General features: G+C 40.5%; 1 protein-coding gene across 3 annotated transcripts in view; it reads left to right on the top strand.

The window, feature by feature from the left end:
* PLCB1 (phospholipase C beta 1) overlaps positions 1–17,388 on the top strand; it is a 668,292-nt gene that overhangs the window by 515,483 nt on the left and 135,421 nt on the right. For all 3 annotated transcript variants that reach the window (XM_023626130.2, XM_023626131.2, XM_070247468.1), the window contains exons 13-18: positions 4,083–4,167; positions 5,523–5,700; positions 10,065–10,132; positions 12,183–12,279; positions 14,532–14,616; positions 16,254–16,378. In XM_023626130.2, the coding sequence (XP_023481898.1) occupies positions 4,083–4,167; positions 5,523–5,700; positions 10,065–10,132; positions 12,183–12,279; positions 14,532–14,616; positions 16,254–16,378 (638 nt within the window). The remainder of the gene's footprint in view (positions 1–4,082; positions 4,168–5,522; positions 5,701–10,064; positions 10,133–12,182; positions 12,280–14,531; positions 14,617–16,253; positions 16,379–17,388) is intronic.

Below are 17,388 nucleotides of genomic sequence, written 5' to 3'. Positions count from 1 at the left end.
ATTGCTGAACCAGGTGACAGACATCATTCATCAGTTACAGCGCTCTTTGCACTAAACCGAAATATAATCTCTGAATCCTTCTCAACACAGTGACACAGGAACACACCCACCAAAAACAAGTGAAATCTATTTGCCATCTCTAGTGAACCGTTTTATTCTCCTATGTGCTGCATATACAAAACGCCAGACTCAGAATTCTGGTCCCAGCTCATTTGACCCATGCCTCCAAAACAAACTCACACCAGACAAAAGAAATTCACTGACTTTTGTGGTTTTCTGTCCAAATATTTGAGATGATCTATCCACAGACAACAAAGTAGAATCTGCCATTAGTTGCTGGCAACTTATCCTTCTCCACCTGTTACATCAGAATCCCATAAAATACAGATTCCTGAGCCCACCTCCACACCTGGATTCGAATTTCTAGAAATGAGACTTCAAAAATTTTAAGAAATAAAAAGCCCTACTTAACTTGGATGTCCCATCTAATTTGTGAACTAGTGATTTCATAAAAAGAATTCTACGCTGAAGTCAAGTGAAGTAACACCCAGCCCTGGTTCAGACACAGACACTGTGAGAATTTGGACAAAGTCCTTGATTTCCATGGGTCATAGAGCCCTTGTCTATAGAGAAGCAAGTTGGGTTAGGGCAACTTGGAGCATTTATACCAAGAAATGGGACATGTTCATTTTTGTCAGAAAACTGACTACTTTGCCAAGTGCCTACACTATAGGGGTATTTTAATCTGTCCAGATGTATCTGCTATAGCCTGAAGCTCAAAATATATTTCCGAATATTTTCCTCTCGCTTCATCCCCATGGTAGCTGATGTGGATGCTCTAAATGCTTCAGGATTTTTTTTGTTGCTTGTTTTTTGGTCTCTAATTGTGATTTTAAAGGCTTTTCTTTCTGTAGTTCTGACTCACAAAGTCGGTTTGTCTCCCTCTGACTTTTTCTGTTCACTTTGATCTCTGCTCTACTTCAGTTCCCTGTCAGGTGGGCAGGTATGTTTGTGGAGAACATAAATAGCCTGATTACCAAATAGCACATTTTACTGTTTCTTGGACATCTATCTCTTGTTCTTTCCATCTCAGTTGATTTTTTTATTTTTTTGGTGAGGACGATTGGCCCTGAGTGAACATCTGTTGCCAATCTTCCTCTTTTTGCTGGAAGGAGATTGGCCCTGAGCAAACATCTGTGCCAGTCTTTCCCTATTTTGTACGTGGGATGCCACCACAGCATGGCTTGATGAGCCATGCATAGGTCTATGCCTGGGATCCAAACCCACAAACCCCAGGCTGCTGAAGCAGAGCATGTGAACTTAACCACCACACCACTTGGCAGGTCCAACCATCTCAGTTGATTTTGAGGCAGGTTCTAAAATGTCTAGGTCAGACATAGATCCTTGCTCTTCACAGTGTGGTTGATCCATTGATTGGCAGCATTGGCATCACTGGGGAGCTTGTCAGAAATGTGGAGTCTTGGGCCCCATCCTAGACTCTGCCTGGGAATTGTCATTTTCTTATGGCCCCAGGTGATTTGAATGGAGTGTTAGAGCACCGCTCTAAATGCCATGGTCCATTAACCACCTGCATCAGAATTACCTGCAGCTTGTTACGAATGCAGGTTCCCAACTCAGTGAGCGGACACTGGGGACCAGGCCTGGTCACCTGCAGCGTTAGCTCAGGCGATTCTTTAATGGAATTGAATAAGAGATTATGGGATTATTTCCTCCAGCAAAATCCTTCTCAGGGCCTGATTTAGAGACTGCCTGACAGAGGGCAGAGGACTCTGTCTGTCACCTGCTTTGGGACACCTGGAACATCTCCCCCAAATCCCTCTGCTGGTGACAATATGGTTCCCCTAGAAATCCCGAAAGCAGAGAATTAGGGTAAAACCCTTCCTTTCACTCCAGGTCCCTGATCAGAGGAACTTGGGGCTCCCAAGTTCCAGTACTCAAGAAAAATGTCATCGGCTTCAGCCCCTGTTGACTTATTTTAACTGATCACAGCCGTTCTCAAACTTGAGCGTGCATCAGAATCACCCGGAGGGCTTGTCAAGACACAGACCCTGGGCCGGCTTCCCCAGAGGTTCTGATTCATCATCTGCATTGGAGGCCTTGAATCTGCATTTCTAACCAGCTCCGGGCGCTGTTGATGCTGCTGGTCCATAGAGTAGTGAAGTTCTGTGACGTATAATAGCGTTACTCTGTGAAAGTGAAAAGGAGGGTTTGGACAATTGCTTTTGTGCAACGTGGGCCAACCGTGTGGGCCCAGCACAAATGGACATGTCTCAGCTACACCCACAGAGCTGCTGGCTTGCTTGAGCCCCTGGGCCAGTTATCCTTTGAACAAGGGTGTCTGAACTGAGGATACCCAGGGCTGCTCTGCCAAATCAGCCACTTTTCTGCTTGCTCCCCAACTTCTAACGAGTTGTCCTTAAACAACCAGCCTCAGTGATTTTCAGGATCAGTTCTCTGACTGGCAGGTTTTCCTCTCTCCCTGATCGTGTTGAGGAATGCCGCTGTATATTCTGAGGGCTGCACAAGCCACAGAGTAAAATCTTACCCAGGTCAAAAAAGGCATGATGAGAAGGTGGAAGATTGTTATATAGGGCTTTGCAAGTTCTGTGAGGCTCTCCTTTGCCTTTCCTGGCAGTTCCAAGAAAGCAGTGGCCTCAGCCTTATATTTAAATTCCAGAGACCTCACTGGACCCCCAAAACATATGCCTTTTTTTAAAGGGATATAAAGAATGCTTTTCCCCGTGGACCATTGCAGGAGGATTTGAACCCCAAAAGCACCCCTCTTCCCAGGAAAAATCAGTCCATGATTCAGGCTTAAAAGTCATGGAAGAGGGAAAGAAAATAAGAATCGCATTTTGTAATCAACTTGAATTGTAGTAAAGAAGGCTTTTTATCACTTACTTATTCTTACTACAGTCCTAGTTCTGCTAAAACATATTGACATTGCCGCGTGTAGAGACAATTGTTGGAAATCAAGTTGGACAGCCTATAGATCAAAGTCACACTCCACAAAACCCGATGTAATTGGATACCTTTTCCATGATATTTAACATTCTACAGAATGAGAAAAAAATTTTATTGCTTTTTAAAAGGTCAAAGGAAGCAGGAGCATTGAAAGAAAATGGATGCTCCCTCGTATCCACCGTGTTGTTATGTGAACAGGCACGTGAGACCTCTAGTCTGGCTGGCAGATGCTGCCTTGTAACACTGAGATCATCTTACATCCCTACCGCCCTTTTAACGAACGTTTCAAAGGCGTTTGCGCCCGTTACTTCACTTCGTCTTCTCGGCATCCTCTGCCTCTTTCCAAGAACAGTTATTATCTTCCTCATTTTCTAGATCCAGAGCGGCTGAGAGCCTGGAGCTCAGCTCAGCAAACCCTGCAGCTCCAGCTTTTGCCATCAGACCAGTTCCTACTGGCCCATAGTCAGGCTGACACCGCTTTTGCTTCTCTAGTAGGCACAGAAGAGTTGCACACACCTTTCCTCAAGGTGCCTGCTTCTGTTATCTTTCCTCCAGACCCTCTCCCAAGTGGACACACTGCTGCCTGTCTGCCCTTTCTCCTTCTCTCCCTCTCTCCTCCCTCCCTCCGTTCCTACCTCTCCTCTCCTGCTTCACCTCCTTATAAACACTCCTTTGCAGCACAACTCTCTGTCAGTTAGGCAACTTTCATCCAAGAATTCACATGGAGTCATGAGCGAGTTCCACCCCCAAGTGTCTTGCGGTTGACTTAGAATCAAGAAATTAAACAAAAGGGACTGAGTCTCTAATTCTGGGACATTCAAGAATCCAGTGATAGGCAAATGACCTGCTGTTCCCTCCATCTGTGTCTCTGCAGGGCAGCCTTAGGAATAGCCTGCACAGTCCACTTGTGTGTGGTATTCAAATTTACGTATGTTGGGATAGTAAACAAGGGATTTAGAATGATGAAAACCGATCCTGAAGGGTAGGATGAGGGAGTTACATCTTTCTGTAATTAATAACACAAAGTAATCCTGGCTGGTGTCTTTGATTAAGCCTCCTTTGCTTCCTTCCTTTCTTTCTTTCTCCTTTTCCCTCAGCCCAAAGCAGCAAGCCAAGATGGCGGAGTATTGCCGGCTCATCTTTGGGGACGCCCTTCTCATGGAACCACTGGAAAAATACCCAGTAAGTAGTTTTGATGTTTACCCGTGAAGGAATGCACATATTATTTATGATAGGAGTTAGGAAGAGACTTCCTTAGATCCTTTCCATGTTTATATTTCTTGGTAAGATTAATGCAATTGATAATGAACCTTGGACCACGAGGATACCGGCAGTGTACCCGACTGAGGGTGGGAGTCGTGCATCTGTTCTCTTCCTCTGCCCACGGTCTTCTCTCTCCCTCACTGCCAGAGGTGACCCAGTCAGGACTGCAGGACTTCCACAGTCACAGTCAGCCCACGGAGACAGTCCAAGGGGACAGGGCTCTGATCACCTCCCAGGGAACCTCCTCACACTCCTTTGAGAGAAATGGGTCAGGAAAACAGGACATTGCAGGTGACACAATGACATTCCAGCCCACCCCTGCTGGCCGCTGCTCACTTCCTGGCATGCACCTTCTGGTGTAGCAGGACTCAGGCCTCCTATTGCCGTGGTAACATCCCTGCTTTGGGAAGGAAAGCAGCGGAAATATCCTGAAGGAGGCTTTTCCCTCCTGGACACTTTCTCCCAGTCTCCACACATCCTTCCATAATTTCATACCAGTCCCCAGACTCATTGGAAGCAAAATATAGAGGACCAGCTTATGGAAGTTCACAAGACTTTCTAAAAATAACCCATCTTGGGACTTACACTCTAATACAATATCTGATAACCCCCTCATGAGAAATTGATTTCCCATTAGATGTGCAGGCCTAAAACACTAGAAATAAGACTTGCAAGTAATGGCAGCTTGAGTCTCAGGGCTGCAAGGAAATCTGAAGCCACGCAGTCCACTTCTGCTGACGCCAAGGAGACTGCAGCTTAACTACCTAGTGCCAGGAGGGGGATTTTGCCTTTTATAAACTGCATCTGAAAAGTTGCTCCTACCAGCTTGCCTGGATGCTCCGGCCTGTCTTCACCAACTCTTCCTGGCAGACGCCACACTCCAACTGATTTCCCTCCTTTGAAAATCCAAGCCAAGGCCTTCTTATCTGTCCTAAATCAAGATGGTTGGATTTCTATGGTCCATCGGAAAACTCATGAAACTTCGGGTTAGCACTCCAAATCTCCCAGTACATGTCTATGGTTTTATTCATGCAAATTTAGTTGCAGAAAAGTAAGGGTACAGTAGTTAAAATATACCTTTCATGAAAAAAAAAGAAGGAGCTATGAACCAGCCCCCATGCAGGACACACTTAGAATAGTTTAATGAGCTGTGTTGAAGGTAGTAAAGAGTAATCTAGAAGTTCTTGGTATCCAGCGCTGTCCTGGGCATTCGGGGAGGGAATCTGAAAGGAAGGGGCAGTATTTCTAAGGAATGTGCTTTTCTTTTCCATTAGCTGGAATCTGGAGTTCCTCTTCCAAGCCCTATGGATTTAATGTATAAAATTTTGGTGAAAAATAAAAAGAAGTCACACAAGTCATCAGAAGGAAGTGGCAAAAAGAAGCTCTCGGAACAAGCCTCCAACACGTACAGCGACTCCTCCAGTGTGTTCGAGCCCTCGTCTCCGGGAGCCGGTGAGGGGCTGGCGGGCTCTCCTTCTCCTGTTATGTGTGGGTTTCAGAACTGCTGCTCTGAAATCAGTTTAAAAGGACGTTTAACATTCCCATTTGGGCACAGTTTTAACGTGTATTGGTTTTCTGTTTCTGCTACAAACCTGGTGGCTCAAAACAACACAAATGTATTCACCCCAGGTCTGCAGGTCCAAAGGCTCACGCGGGTCTCACTGGGCTGAACTCCGGAAGTCAGCAGGGCTGCTTCCCTTCTGGAGCCTCTAGGGAACCCTATTCCTTGCTTTTACAAGCTTCTAGAGACTACCCACACTTGCTGGCTCGTGGTCCCCGTTCTCCAGCTTCAAAGCCAGCAATGTCTCATCTCACTTTTTCTGCCATCGTATCTCCCTCTGACCACAGCCAGGAAAGGTCCTCTGCTTTTAAGAACTCGTGTCATTACACTGGACCCAACCGGATAATGCAGGATAATCTCCCATCTCAAGGTCCCTAACCTAACCTCATCTGCAAAGTCCCTCTTGCTGTATAAGGTAACATAGTCACAGGACATGGACATTCTGGGGGAGGCTATCATTCTGGCTACCACATAAGGCAAAAAATCTTTGGAGTGACCACAGGATTTTAAGCTTCCCAAGGGCAACAACCAAAGTACAAAAAACAGACCTGGGACCATAGCTTCACCAAATGCATTCTCCTTGATGATATGCTGAAGAGGTCTGGGCAAGTTGACTTTTCCATATTTTACAGAGCTCTTTTAAAATGTGAAATGGTAAAGTTACTTGAATATCTGTCAGAGCTACTTGGTGATGCTTAATATCACTCATCTTCCTTCTATATTTTATTTGCAATAGATTTTTGTGGTTGATGAGAAAAGAATTCAAAGTGATCACCCATTTCCTTTGAATTATTTAGTCTAATTTCTTTTCCAACGTTAGTCAGAATCTTGGCAATCTGAAAAGTACATTACGAGGCTCTCTTGATTGGAGGGTGAACGAGTGGAGGAAAGTTTAAGCTTGAAGCTAGAAAGTCCTTCAGTGAAAAACTTAACTAACATTGGAACAATCGCTGTGGAAAACTGTTGGGGACTATCTAGAAAAGCTGAACATATGCTCCCTCTGTGCCCCAGGGAATCCCCTTCCGGGGTATATACCCAACAGAAATGCATGTAGATGTTAACCAAGAGACGTGTACAAGAATTGCTTAAAGCAGTACTATTCAGAATAGCCCCAAACTGGAAACCAACCAAATGTCCATCAACAGATAAATAAATCATGGTATATTCGTACCATGGAATAATATGCAGCAATAATGATCTGCAACTGCACACAACAATGTGGATGAATCTCAGAAACATAATGTTGAGCATAAGCAGTCAAATACAAAAATAGTATCTACTGTATGATTCCATTTATGTAAAGTACAAAAAACAGGCAGAACTACCCTATGCCTTTAGAAGTCAGGAAACGGTTCCCCTTGGTGAAGAAGTGGCTGGAAGGGAACCCAAGGGGGCTTCTGGATTCTGGTTGGTTATCTTGTTTCTTAATCTGGGTACTGGTTACTAAGGTCTGAGTAGCTGGTGAAAATTCATTGCACTGTACACATATGGTATGTATACTTCATTGTATACCTATCATACATCAATTAAAAGATTTTAAAATTATTAAAATATACAATCAGGAAAAAAAAAGGTTGACCAAGACACTGACTTATCTTTTCTTCTTTTTTCCATCTCAATCGCCAATACCTTTTATTGTTTAGATTAAAATCCTTGTCAACAGACATTATATAATTCTTTGAAAGAGTTTGTTTTTTTTTTTTGAACGTCTGTTTCAACATTATTACACAATTCTGATTCTTTTTTCAAAAATAACTTTTGTTTTCAGTAAGAATGTTCTTTTTGAAGTTTTGGAACACATATCATTAACAGGACACCTATTTCCTAGCACAATTCTACCCCCGTAACGTTAGCAAGGAAATCGTGTCTTCCTTTGCACATGGGAGCTTGTTTTTCTACCATCTGCCTTTCTCACTACCAGTTCTCTCCCTCTTATTAACTGGATGCATAATGCAAAAAAATAATTTTTACAGGCAGTGAACACTATTGCTTAATACAGAGAAAGATCAGCAATCTGTTAGCAATTCAGTAGATTTCCTAAGCTAGCCCTGTAGTCTGTTGTGCAATCCTTATTTATTTCAATGGAAACTTTTGGACGTTTTAATATGTAGATCGGCTCCTGAATAAAGAGCACTGCTAATTTACCATTTGGTTTGTAGCTGTCCTCAGTACTGGGAACTCAAGTAACTGGAAAAACATGAAATGGTTCCTATTTCAACTCCAATTTACTTATCCTGGCCGGTTGGCCAGGTGCCTCTTCCAGGATTCAGCCCTTTACCAGTACACTTGTCTTAAAGAACTAGGGGAAAGTAAGATTTTTTTTAAATGGTTCAACAAGATTCCTCAAAGGTCCCTCCAAAGATTTATAAGGGAGAAATCAGGCCCTGCTCATAGAGGAAAGGAAGACAAATTCTTTCTTTCCCGTGGAAACCAAAGAATGACCTGATTGAGTATTGGAAGTGACCGGTATATTGCTGTGTCCCATGAAGCATTGTGTAGAAGGTTCTGCCAAACAGCTTTTTAAATTACTTGATAAAGAGCATCCCCTCTTTAATTAAAAAGCAAACAATAGTTACAAGAACTGGGGGCAACAAATTTGATTATTAAAAAATTTTAATTGCCACCCTCCTAAAAGAATGTGCCTCTATATAGCATACATTTTTCTATCCATAATATAATTGACTCACCTTATTAACTGCATCATAAATTGTTCTATGTGGCTTTCTTTAATAAGCCAAACATAATAAGCCTTGTCGGTCCCAGAAATCTTTTCCCTCTAAAGATATTTTGTGAATACTTTGCTCACTGCTGTCATTCAGTTATTGATTGAACTCCGTCAGCCAAATGAAAACATTTATAAGCTTCTTAGAAGACAGTGCTGTGGGCACCGTGTCATTTATATGGATTGAGCACAAGGCAGCTACCTTTCAGAAGGCAGGGAGCAGGAGGTGCTTGCACATGCAAGTTGCCTCTTGCTGAGCCAATATTGCCATCTACTGGGTTTATGACGCTATTGCACTGTGTAAACCCTGAAAGATGGAAGTAATCAGTCTTGAACTATGCCTTCTTTACTTTTTACTTGCAAATCTTTTTACATAACTGATATTACCATGTCTGACTGAAGCCAAGAGCTGCAGAGGAAGGTAATGCCTCATGCTGGTGGAATCATCCACCAAATCTTCAGAGAGAAAAACAATCCCTTGAAATGACTGTATATTGGCTAAATAGGAAGCTGAATGAAGTCTGAGTGAGGTAGATTTCCACGCATAACAATTTTAAGTGTTCTCCCATTTTAATCCTGCCTTTTTAAACAGAACATCACCATTTTCTAAGATATATGCATCACTTAGGGGACAATGCATCCATCAAACAAGCCTGCAGGCAAATCGTAGGCTACGGTTGGTACCTCATGGTTTATGTGCAGTCCGATGTGCTCCTGTAGCCACCGTGCTGCCCCAGCTCCTCTGCCTCAACTTCTGTGAGGTCCTCTGTGGCCTTGGAGGAGTACCCACGCTGAGCACTGGCCAAGCATCGTGTGGGAGAGTCAGGGCTGAGAAAAAGAAGGAAAGATGGAGGAGTACTAGTTTATCTGTTTTAGGGTCATAGAGACCCAGAAAGATAACATATACATCAAGATAGGATACACATACCATAGAGAGATAACTGGACGTGATGCCATATGTTTGGGTTTTCTTAAAGAATTTTCTTTCAAATTAGGATAGAGTCCTCTTTTTTTGAAAGATTGGCCCTGAGCTAACATCTGTTGCCAATCTTCCTCTCTTTTTTTTTTCTCCCCAAAACCTGAGTACAGAGTTGTATATCCTAGTTGTAGATCATTCTAGTTCTTCTGTGTGGCATGCCGCCACAGCATGGCTTGATGAGCAGTGCGTAGGTCCATGCTCAGGATCTCCAGCAACCCTGAACCACCAACACAGAGCACGTGAATTTAACCACTCGGCCACGGGGCCAGCCCCAATGCCATATGTTTTTAAAACATATTGATAAAAATGTTGACAACCATCTTTTATGGAATTTGGAAATTTCAAATAGTATTCACAAATCAAATGTAGAAAAAATCCGCATTCAAAATGTCAGTATAATTCTTTATAATTAATAAAATTTACATATCCAGGGGAATAGTTTTACAACAGTGAAAGGCCAATTTCCAAGGAAATTTTTGGTAATGCATGTGTTACATGTGTTTCAAACTTGTAAATGTTTGTTTACTTCATGATCTGTTATTAAAATTTGACAGGGGAAGCTGACACAGAGAGCGACGATGATGACGATGACGATGACTGTAAAAAATCTTCAATGGATGAGGTAGGTGTCTGGGCTTCTGGTGTGAAGAGGCTTTCCACTGACTGACCAGTCCAGGCGACGCCCTCTGGATCTAGTCCATGGCCACCTTCTGCCATCTAGTGGTGAAAAGAGTCACAGTTCACTCTAAAACTTTTTCACGCGCCTATTTGATAATGAAGATGCAAACTTGGGTCACTGAAGGAGTAAGCACGGCACTGAGGAAAGTTCTCTATCACAGTGTTGCTGAGAGTGCCTTCCATCAAATGGGGTATCTAGAGGGAGAATTCAAAATCTCTGCTATCCAACTGCCCGCTTCAGTTTTGAGGCAATTAAATGCACAGTTAAATGGTCCAAAGTCCAGAGAAGACATGAGTTTTGGAGAAATCTTCCAAAATATGGCATTAATTCCATGTTATAACTTTGGAATGACTAGAGATATCCATTGATATAAGCTTAAGCTTCCCCAATAACTTCATCAGCTCAGACATATAAATTTCAAAGAATCTAGAAGCAAATCAGGGATGGGTCGCTTGGAATTTTAAACCTTTGTTTTAGCAGGAGTCTTGGTCAAAAAGTTTATACTGAATCTGCTTTCAAATACATTGGAAAGTATCTGTCTCAGTAGTTGTATCTTTACAATTTAGTTAATAAGGACAAATAAATAATAAGCTATTCTTACATGATGTTCTTCCTCTTATAATTATTTCCTTTAATGTAGTCTAAATTTTTGATTAATTATGTTCCCCCACTAAATTTTAATGTCCAGGAGGGAAACTGTTCAGATGCCTGATAAAGTAGTTCTGCCTGAGAATTGTTTCAATTGTGTATAACTTTTTATCAGTGAGTCTTGATAATTTAAAACTGTTTTACTAATTGGATGGTCCATTTGCAAATTAATATTTCCCAGTTAACATTTAACCTAAGGATTGTTACAGGAGTTTCCAAAAGAAACCTTGACTCCATGTATTCTGTCTTCTAAAGATGGGAGAAAACATTAGATCAGTCTGCAGAGGTGTGTCCATGCCAATATTGCAGTGTTGGTTTTCTTCTTTGTTAAAAACTCCATCAAAGTGATATGCAATAGTTAGCCAGCCCTGGTGGTCTAATGGTTAAGATTCAGCCCTCTCACTGCAGCAACCCAAACTCCTTTCCAGGTCAGGGGACCATACCACCCGTCTGACGGTTGTCATACTGCGGCAGCTGCATGTTGCTGTGATGCTGAAAGCTATGCCACCAGTATTTTAAATACCAGCAGGGTCACCCATGGTGGACAGGTTTCAGCAGAGCTTCCAGACTAAGACAGACTAGGAAGAAGGACCTGGCCACCTGCTTCTGAAAAAACTGGCCATGAAAACCCTGTGAATAGCAGCAGAGCATTGTCCAATACAGCGCCGGAAGGGGAAAGGATGATGCAAAAAGACCAGGCAGGGTTCCACTCTGCTGTGCACAGGGCCACTAGGAGTCAGAATCAACGCAATGGCACTAACAACATGTAATAGTTAATATAAGTAATATGAAGTGTTACTATGTGTCAGGCACTGTTCTGAGCTCTTTCACATAAATTAACTCATTTAATAATCACAAAAACTCTATATACTACTGGGACTGATTTTACCCTAAAGTTATAGGTGAGTAAACTGAGGCACAGAGCAGTTAAGTAGCTTGCCCAACATTGCACAGTTTCCAAGTGGTGGGCTTGGAATTTACAATTAGGCAACCTGTCTCTATTGACCTGGCTATTGATCTCTGTACATTTAAATCACCTTCATAAGAATGCAGATTCTGGTTTGCTGGATTTCTAAGGCTCACCCAGGTGAGGCTGACGCTGCTGGTCCCAGAGCAGCTGGGAGCCGCCCCTACACCTTCCTCCTCCCACTCCTCACGTGTGCAATGTGAGGTGTTGCTTTTTGTTCCTCCTGTAATGAATTTTCTATTGGCAATAATCATTTTCAGAAGAGGAGGGGTGATTTTCGCTCTCATGGATCAGTTGATCATTGCCCTGGGAAAATAACCCTTGATCATATAGTGCTAATGCTGACTCTGGGAAGGTTATTTTTATTCCTGCTTCCAGGGCACTGCTGGGAGCGAGGCCATGGCCACAGAAGAGATGTCTAACCTGGTGAACTATATTCAGCCAGTCAAGTTTGAGTCATTTGAAATTTCAAAAAGTAAGTTTTCCCTGGAGAAAAACCCCAAATGTAGCATATAATGAGTATATTTTAAACACAAAGTAATTAGACCAAAGAATGTTACCCTTAATAGAACTATTCTGTGAAGTCTTGAATATAGCATAAGTTGACATCTGGTTTATACATATATATATGTATGTGTATTTCATATATACATATATAATAAATATATGTATTTCATATATACATATATAATATATATAATAATAATATGAGAGGGTATTCCATGATGTTTCCCCAAAGTACTTAATAGGGCTGCAGGCATACATGGTTATCTGAAAGACATTAGACCAGAGTACAGCTAATGGAGAGTTTTACACTTGTTTTTGGCTTGGAACAACACCATGGGCTCCATCCATTACATGAATGACAGTGTTGAAATAAACTATCTACCCATCGCCCAGAAAGGAAGCAGCCAGAGACTTGGTCAGCCCTGATAACTAGAAATAGAACCAAATCAACTCATTCACCACATTCCATTTGCCCAGCCTATGTTTTAATATATTTAGGGGAATCTATCATTAACATCACGTCACTTTGTGTTTTCCCTTCATCCAACTACACATCCATACTGGAGGCAAAAAAAAAATATCGTCTTTCCTCCACCTAAAGAAAAGAGCCCTTTCATGAAGTTTGTCCTTTATATTTGCATGAAATGTAAGATGCTATCAGGTTAAGAGAATCTTTGGGACTCTTTAGCTGCTTATAAATGTGTACTGTTAAAAACTAAATTTTTGCTTAAACACAGCAGCCTCTTATAAAGGATAGCTTTACAGAGATATCAAAATCTAAGCTTCTACATAACACATTTATGTATAATTTTGCCCAAAGAGTCTTAACTTAGTGGCATATGGTATTGAGCTCTCTACAACAAAGAACATAACTTCCAAAACAGTTTGTATATAAAGATTTCAACATTTTCCTTGACGTTTAATTACCAATGCGTCTTACCACAAGTTATTCAATTTGAAACGTCCTAAAGTAGCTATTTTTATATTTCATTGGCTGTAAAATGAGTTTTCCTAATTCATGAGTCAAAACTTCCTAGACGAGTAGCCAAGCTGAGAAGTAGCTGGTGCATTTAAGTCCTTCAGAACCTGGCAGCAACAGCATCAGCCAAAGATTTACAAACAAGGACTTTTCTCCTTGTGTTTTATATCATTTTATCACTTTTTTAAAGAGAATTCCACACGTATTTTACAAAGCACCTACTAAATTGACAATTTGAATTAACAGTCGTGCTTAAAATAATTGGTCAAATGAAAGTAGATTTTTAATGGACCAAAATAAGAGAAGAAAGAGTCTACCTTACAGTTGATTAAACTGGGGAAAGTGAGGAGAGGGATGAAGGCATCTGGGAATGATTAGGAAGAATGAGGCTTTAATTATGGAAAGTGGGCATCAAAGAGGGAAAAATGCCTCAAAGTAGCTCAGTTTTAAAGACTGGGAGCTCTCTACCCACTCTGGATGACGCTCGTCCTAATTTGTACACAACAGTTTGACTTTTAGTTGGGAAGAAGACAGAGAAACTATCTGACTCTGAGTCTTTCTAAACTAAGATAACTTTGTTTTGTTTCTCTCACTCTAATTGGGAGCTTGGATTTCATTTTCAAAATGTTTCCCTAAGAGTGGTGAGACCTCGAGCACATTCACCTCCCCCGCCTCTGTTATCTAATCTGAAAATGAGGCCATCCAACTGGAAAATTTCCAAGGATCCTTCTGCTTTGAAATATCATAATCTAATGTCGCTTCAGTTATTTGAGTCAGAAGGATATATACAAACTGAGGCAGTGACAATGTGGGTATAAAAGAGACAGCCAGCATCTAGCACTAACATACACTTAGTCTCTCTATTGAACCCCCGCCATGGCCCTAAGAAACCAATCTGAATGGATTTAGAACCAAAGATTCCTGCAGGACCCAGGCTCTTTTCAGAAGACAGCTTTCATGGCCACACTTTCCACATCTAAAGTTCATTTCCCCATCCTAATGCCACCATGTTTCCAACTTGCACAACCATAAGCATGTCTGACCCAGGTGGTAAACATTAGAAGAGACAACTGAAACTAAACTTTCATTACAGGTAAATAATTCACTGAGAAAAAAATTGAATATGAAAGTTTTCTGAGGCTTCATTGCCTTCAACTTCACTGAATGTTTGCCTACTTCCTGCATGTGATAATTTATAATGTTCACTTTTATTTCTCACCTTTTTTGCTGTATTAACTCAGAAAGAAATAGAAGTTTTGAAATGTCTTCCTTCGTGGAAACCAAAGGACTTGAGCAACTTACGAAGTCTCCAGTGGAATTTGTAGAGTATCCTTGATTTGACGAATGACTACTGAATTAACGGAAGTTGTGTGCTATTTGTTTAATTTTTGTTTTTAATAAGGACAAAGATGCGTGAAATGGCTTAAAAAGACGCATGAAATGGCTTAAATCTGTCACCTGGAATGATAAATCATTTCAGGTTTCATATGCAAAGTGAGTGGGGTAGCCTGGCATGCGGAGAAGAGAACTGGTCTTGGAGTAAAGGAAATCCAGATTTCAAGGTTTCCTTTACACTGTCAAGCTCTTTACCCTTTGGCAATTTGCTTACTGCTTCTGACTCTTTTCATCTGAAGTACAGAAATAATGACACTAGCTTTATGACTTGCTGTTTGGGTTAGGGACAGCTATGTAAAGTGTGTCTATGTACTCTACACATATACAAGATATAATACATGTAAAGTGTATATATATGTATATACACACACATACACAAACCTTCCTGGCATCTCACATCTTTATATGGAATAGGTGTCCAATCAAAAAATAGTTGGGATGATGATGATGAGACTATAAATATATTACTAATAGTGGCTTTGTTGATACTCCTGCCAACAAAAGCTCTTTATTTTTATCCATGAATCAAAATAAAATGAAACAGGTCTTTAATTTTTTTCATAAAATTAATACTAAATATCCCAAACAGCCCAATTTCATGAAGCAAGTCCTAGAATAAAATAGTCACCTTTAAAACTCATCAACAATAGGAGGGGGAACAAATGTAAACTCCATAAACAAAGTCACCTTATAAAATCCTTATATTCATTATGTTTCACTAAGTACTGACTATGTGATAGACTTTTTGATATATATCTTATCTCATTTAATCCTCACCATAGGCCTATAATGTAGAAATTGTTCAACCTCTTTTATAGATGAGGAAATTGAGGCACAGAAAAGGGAAATAACTTGCCCTAGGCCATACAGCCAGCAAGTTCCAGAATTAAGGTTCAAACTCTATTTGGCCTGACTCCGCTGCACGAGCTCAGAACCTTAGCTAGCCTCTACCAAACTTGGTCATAGGAATAGTCAACCGTGTTTTGGAGACATAGCGTTGTTCAGTAACTAAAAGCTTCTCAGGATGGAAGACTGATGACGATAGGAACCAAAATACAAAACAAGGGCAAAACTTCTGTGCTATATTTACCTCGTTATCAATCATAAAGAGTACCACTGTCTTGGCAAATAGCATTCCCAGAGAAGGTTAAGAAAATGAGCAGAGAGCATTTCAAAAATAGCCTCACAGTTCATGTTATCTGCTTCTGCCAAACACAATATCATCCTCTCACACGATTTCACACGCTCGAGCTTCCTCATGTGTCCTTAATCATTAAGCTTGTCCTTAATAATCGCCACAAAATCACGTTGACTTTGACTCAATCATTTTTGCTACCTCATTAGTTTTCATCCAGAAGGCTCTGCAAGGGAGATGTTACATTTATTTTATTAAAGCACACTTATTCTGTTTGTTCAGAAGCTTTTTACATACTTCACGCACTAGCCCCATGAGATCATCAACATTTAGTTCATTTCCCTGATGGAGAAAGATGGAAGGTGGCCTCTCAGCTAATATCATTGGCTAATTATTTTTATAATTGTATTCACTACTTAACATGATGGTCCAGATATAACAAAATGCAGCTTAGCAGGATATATCCAAAAGGGACACGCGTGGATTCATCCAACTACATGCCTCAGCTCTTCTGGAACGCAGGTTGCCAAATGGTTGCCCTTAATTTCCAAACAGTGGGTAAGTAACACCATTAATGGTCGTTTCCCTTCTGTTATAAAGCCACATTCCCAAGTGTCCAGAAACCATTCCCAAGGAAAAAAGACTTGGCCAGACTTGATTGAAAAAACAAATAAAAGCAAATTTCAAGGAAGGAAATAGTGCAAAACAAAGTGGATTTTGAAAATTGAGAAATTGTTTTCAATAGTTTGTAAACAAGTCTTCATTTCCACGGGTTTTGCATTATTTTCAAACAAAATTTTTATACTTTTTAAAGTAATACGTATTTATTATAGAAAATTTGGAAAATTCAAAAAAGTATAAAGAAAAGATAAAACTGCCAGGAATGCTACCACTCAGAGATTCAACACTGTTAACTTTTGGCTTTGTAATCTGTAAGTTTTTTTGGCTATGTATATACATGCTTTTTCACTTAATTCCTTGTTTAAAAATATATATATGCATATATATATATATATATATATACACACACCTAAATGCTATGCAGAAGCATGAATTTTAATAGCTGTATGTTAAGCATATTTTACAATTCACTAAAACCATTTTCTATCACTGGACATTAGGGAATTTTTTAGACTATAAGTAATGCTCTGAGAATGGTCTTGAATATAAATTGTCAAGTCTATCCCCTAATGTTCTTTTTGGAAAAGTTCCTAAAACAGAATTACTCTGCTAAAAGATGTGAAAGTATTAAGAACCTTTGTGCATAAAGCCAAATTGTCCATCAACGTGTTTCACTAGATTTCTCCTCCATCAGCAAGGTATGACATGAGATGTCCCCTCTCATTTGAGGTCTTGGTTAAGTATTATCATTAAATAATAATAATAAAATTTCAAACAAAATATACTACATCACTGTTGTTGTAATTTCATGTCTTTGTTATTGAGGTTGAACATTTTAAATGTGTGTTTTGATTTTTATATTTCTGCTTTTATGAAGGCCCTATTCAGGACTATTGTCAGTTTTCCTATTCATTTATAACAGCACTTTCTATATTTATTTTTTGAGC

Source organism: Equus caballus, chromosome 22 (genome assembly GCF_041296265.1).
Source record: "Equus caballus isolate H_3958 breed thoroughbred chromosome 22, TB-T2T, whole genome shotgun sequence".
NCBI lineage: Eukaryota > Metazoa > Chordata > Mammalia > Perissodactyla > Equidae > Equus > Equus caballus.
This window is presented reverse-complemented; position numbering and strand designations above follow the sequence as displayed.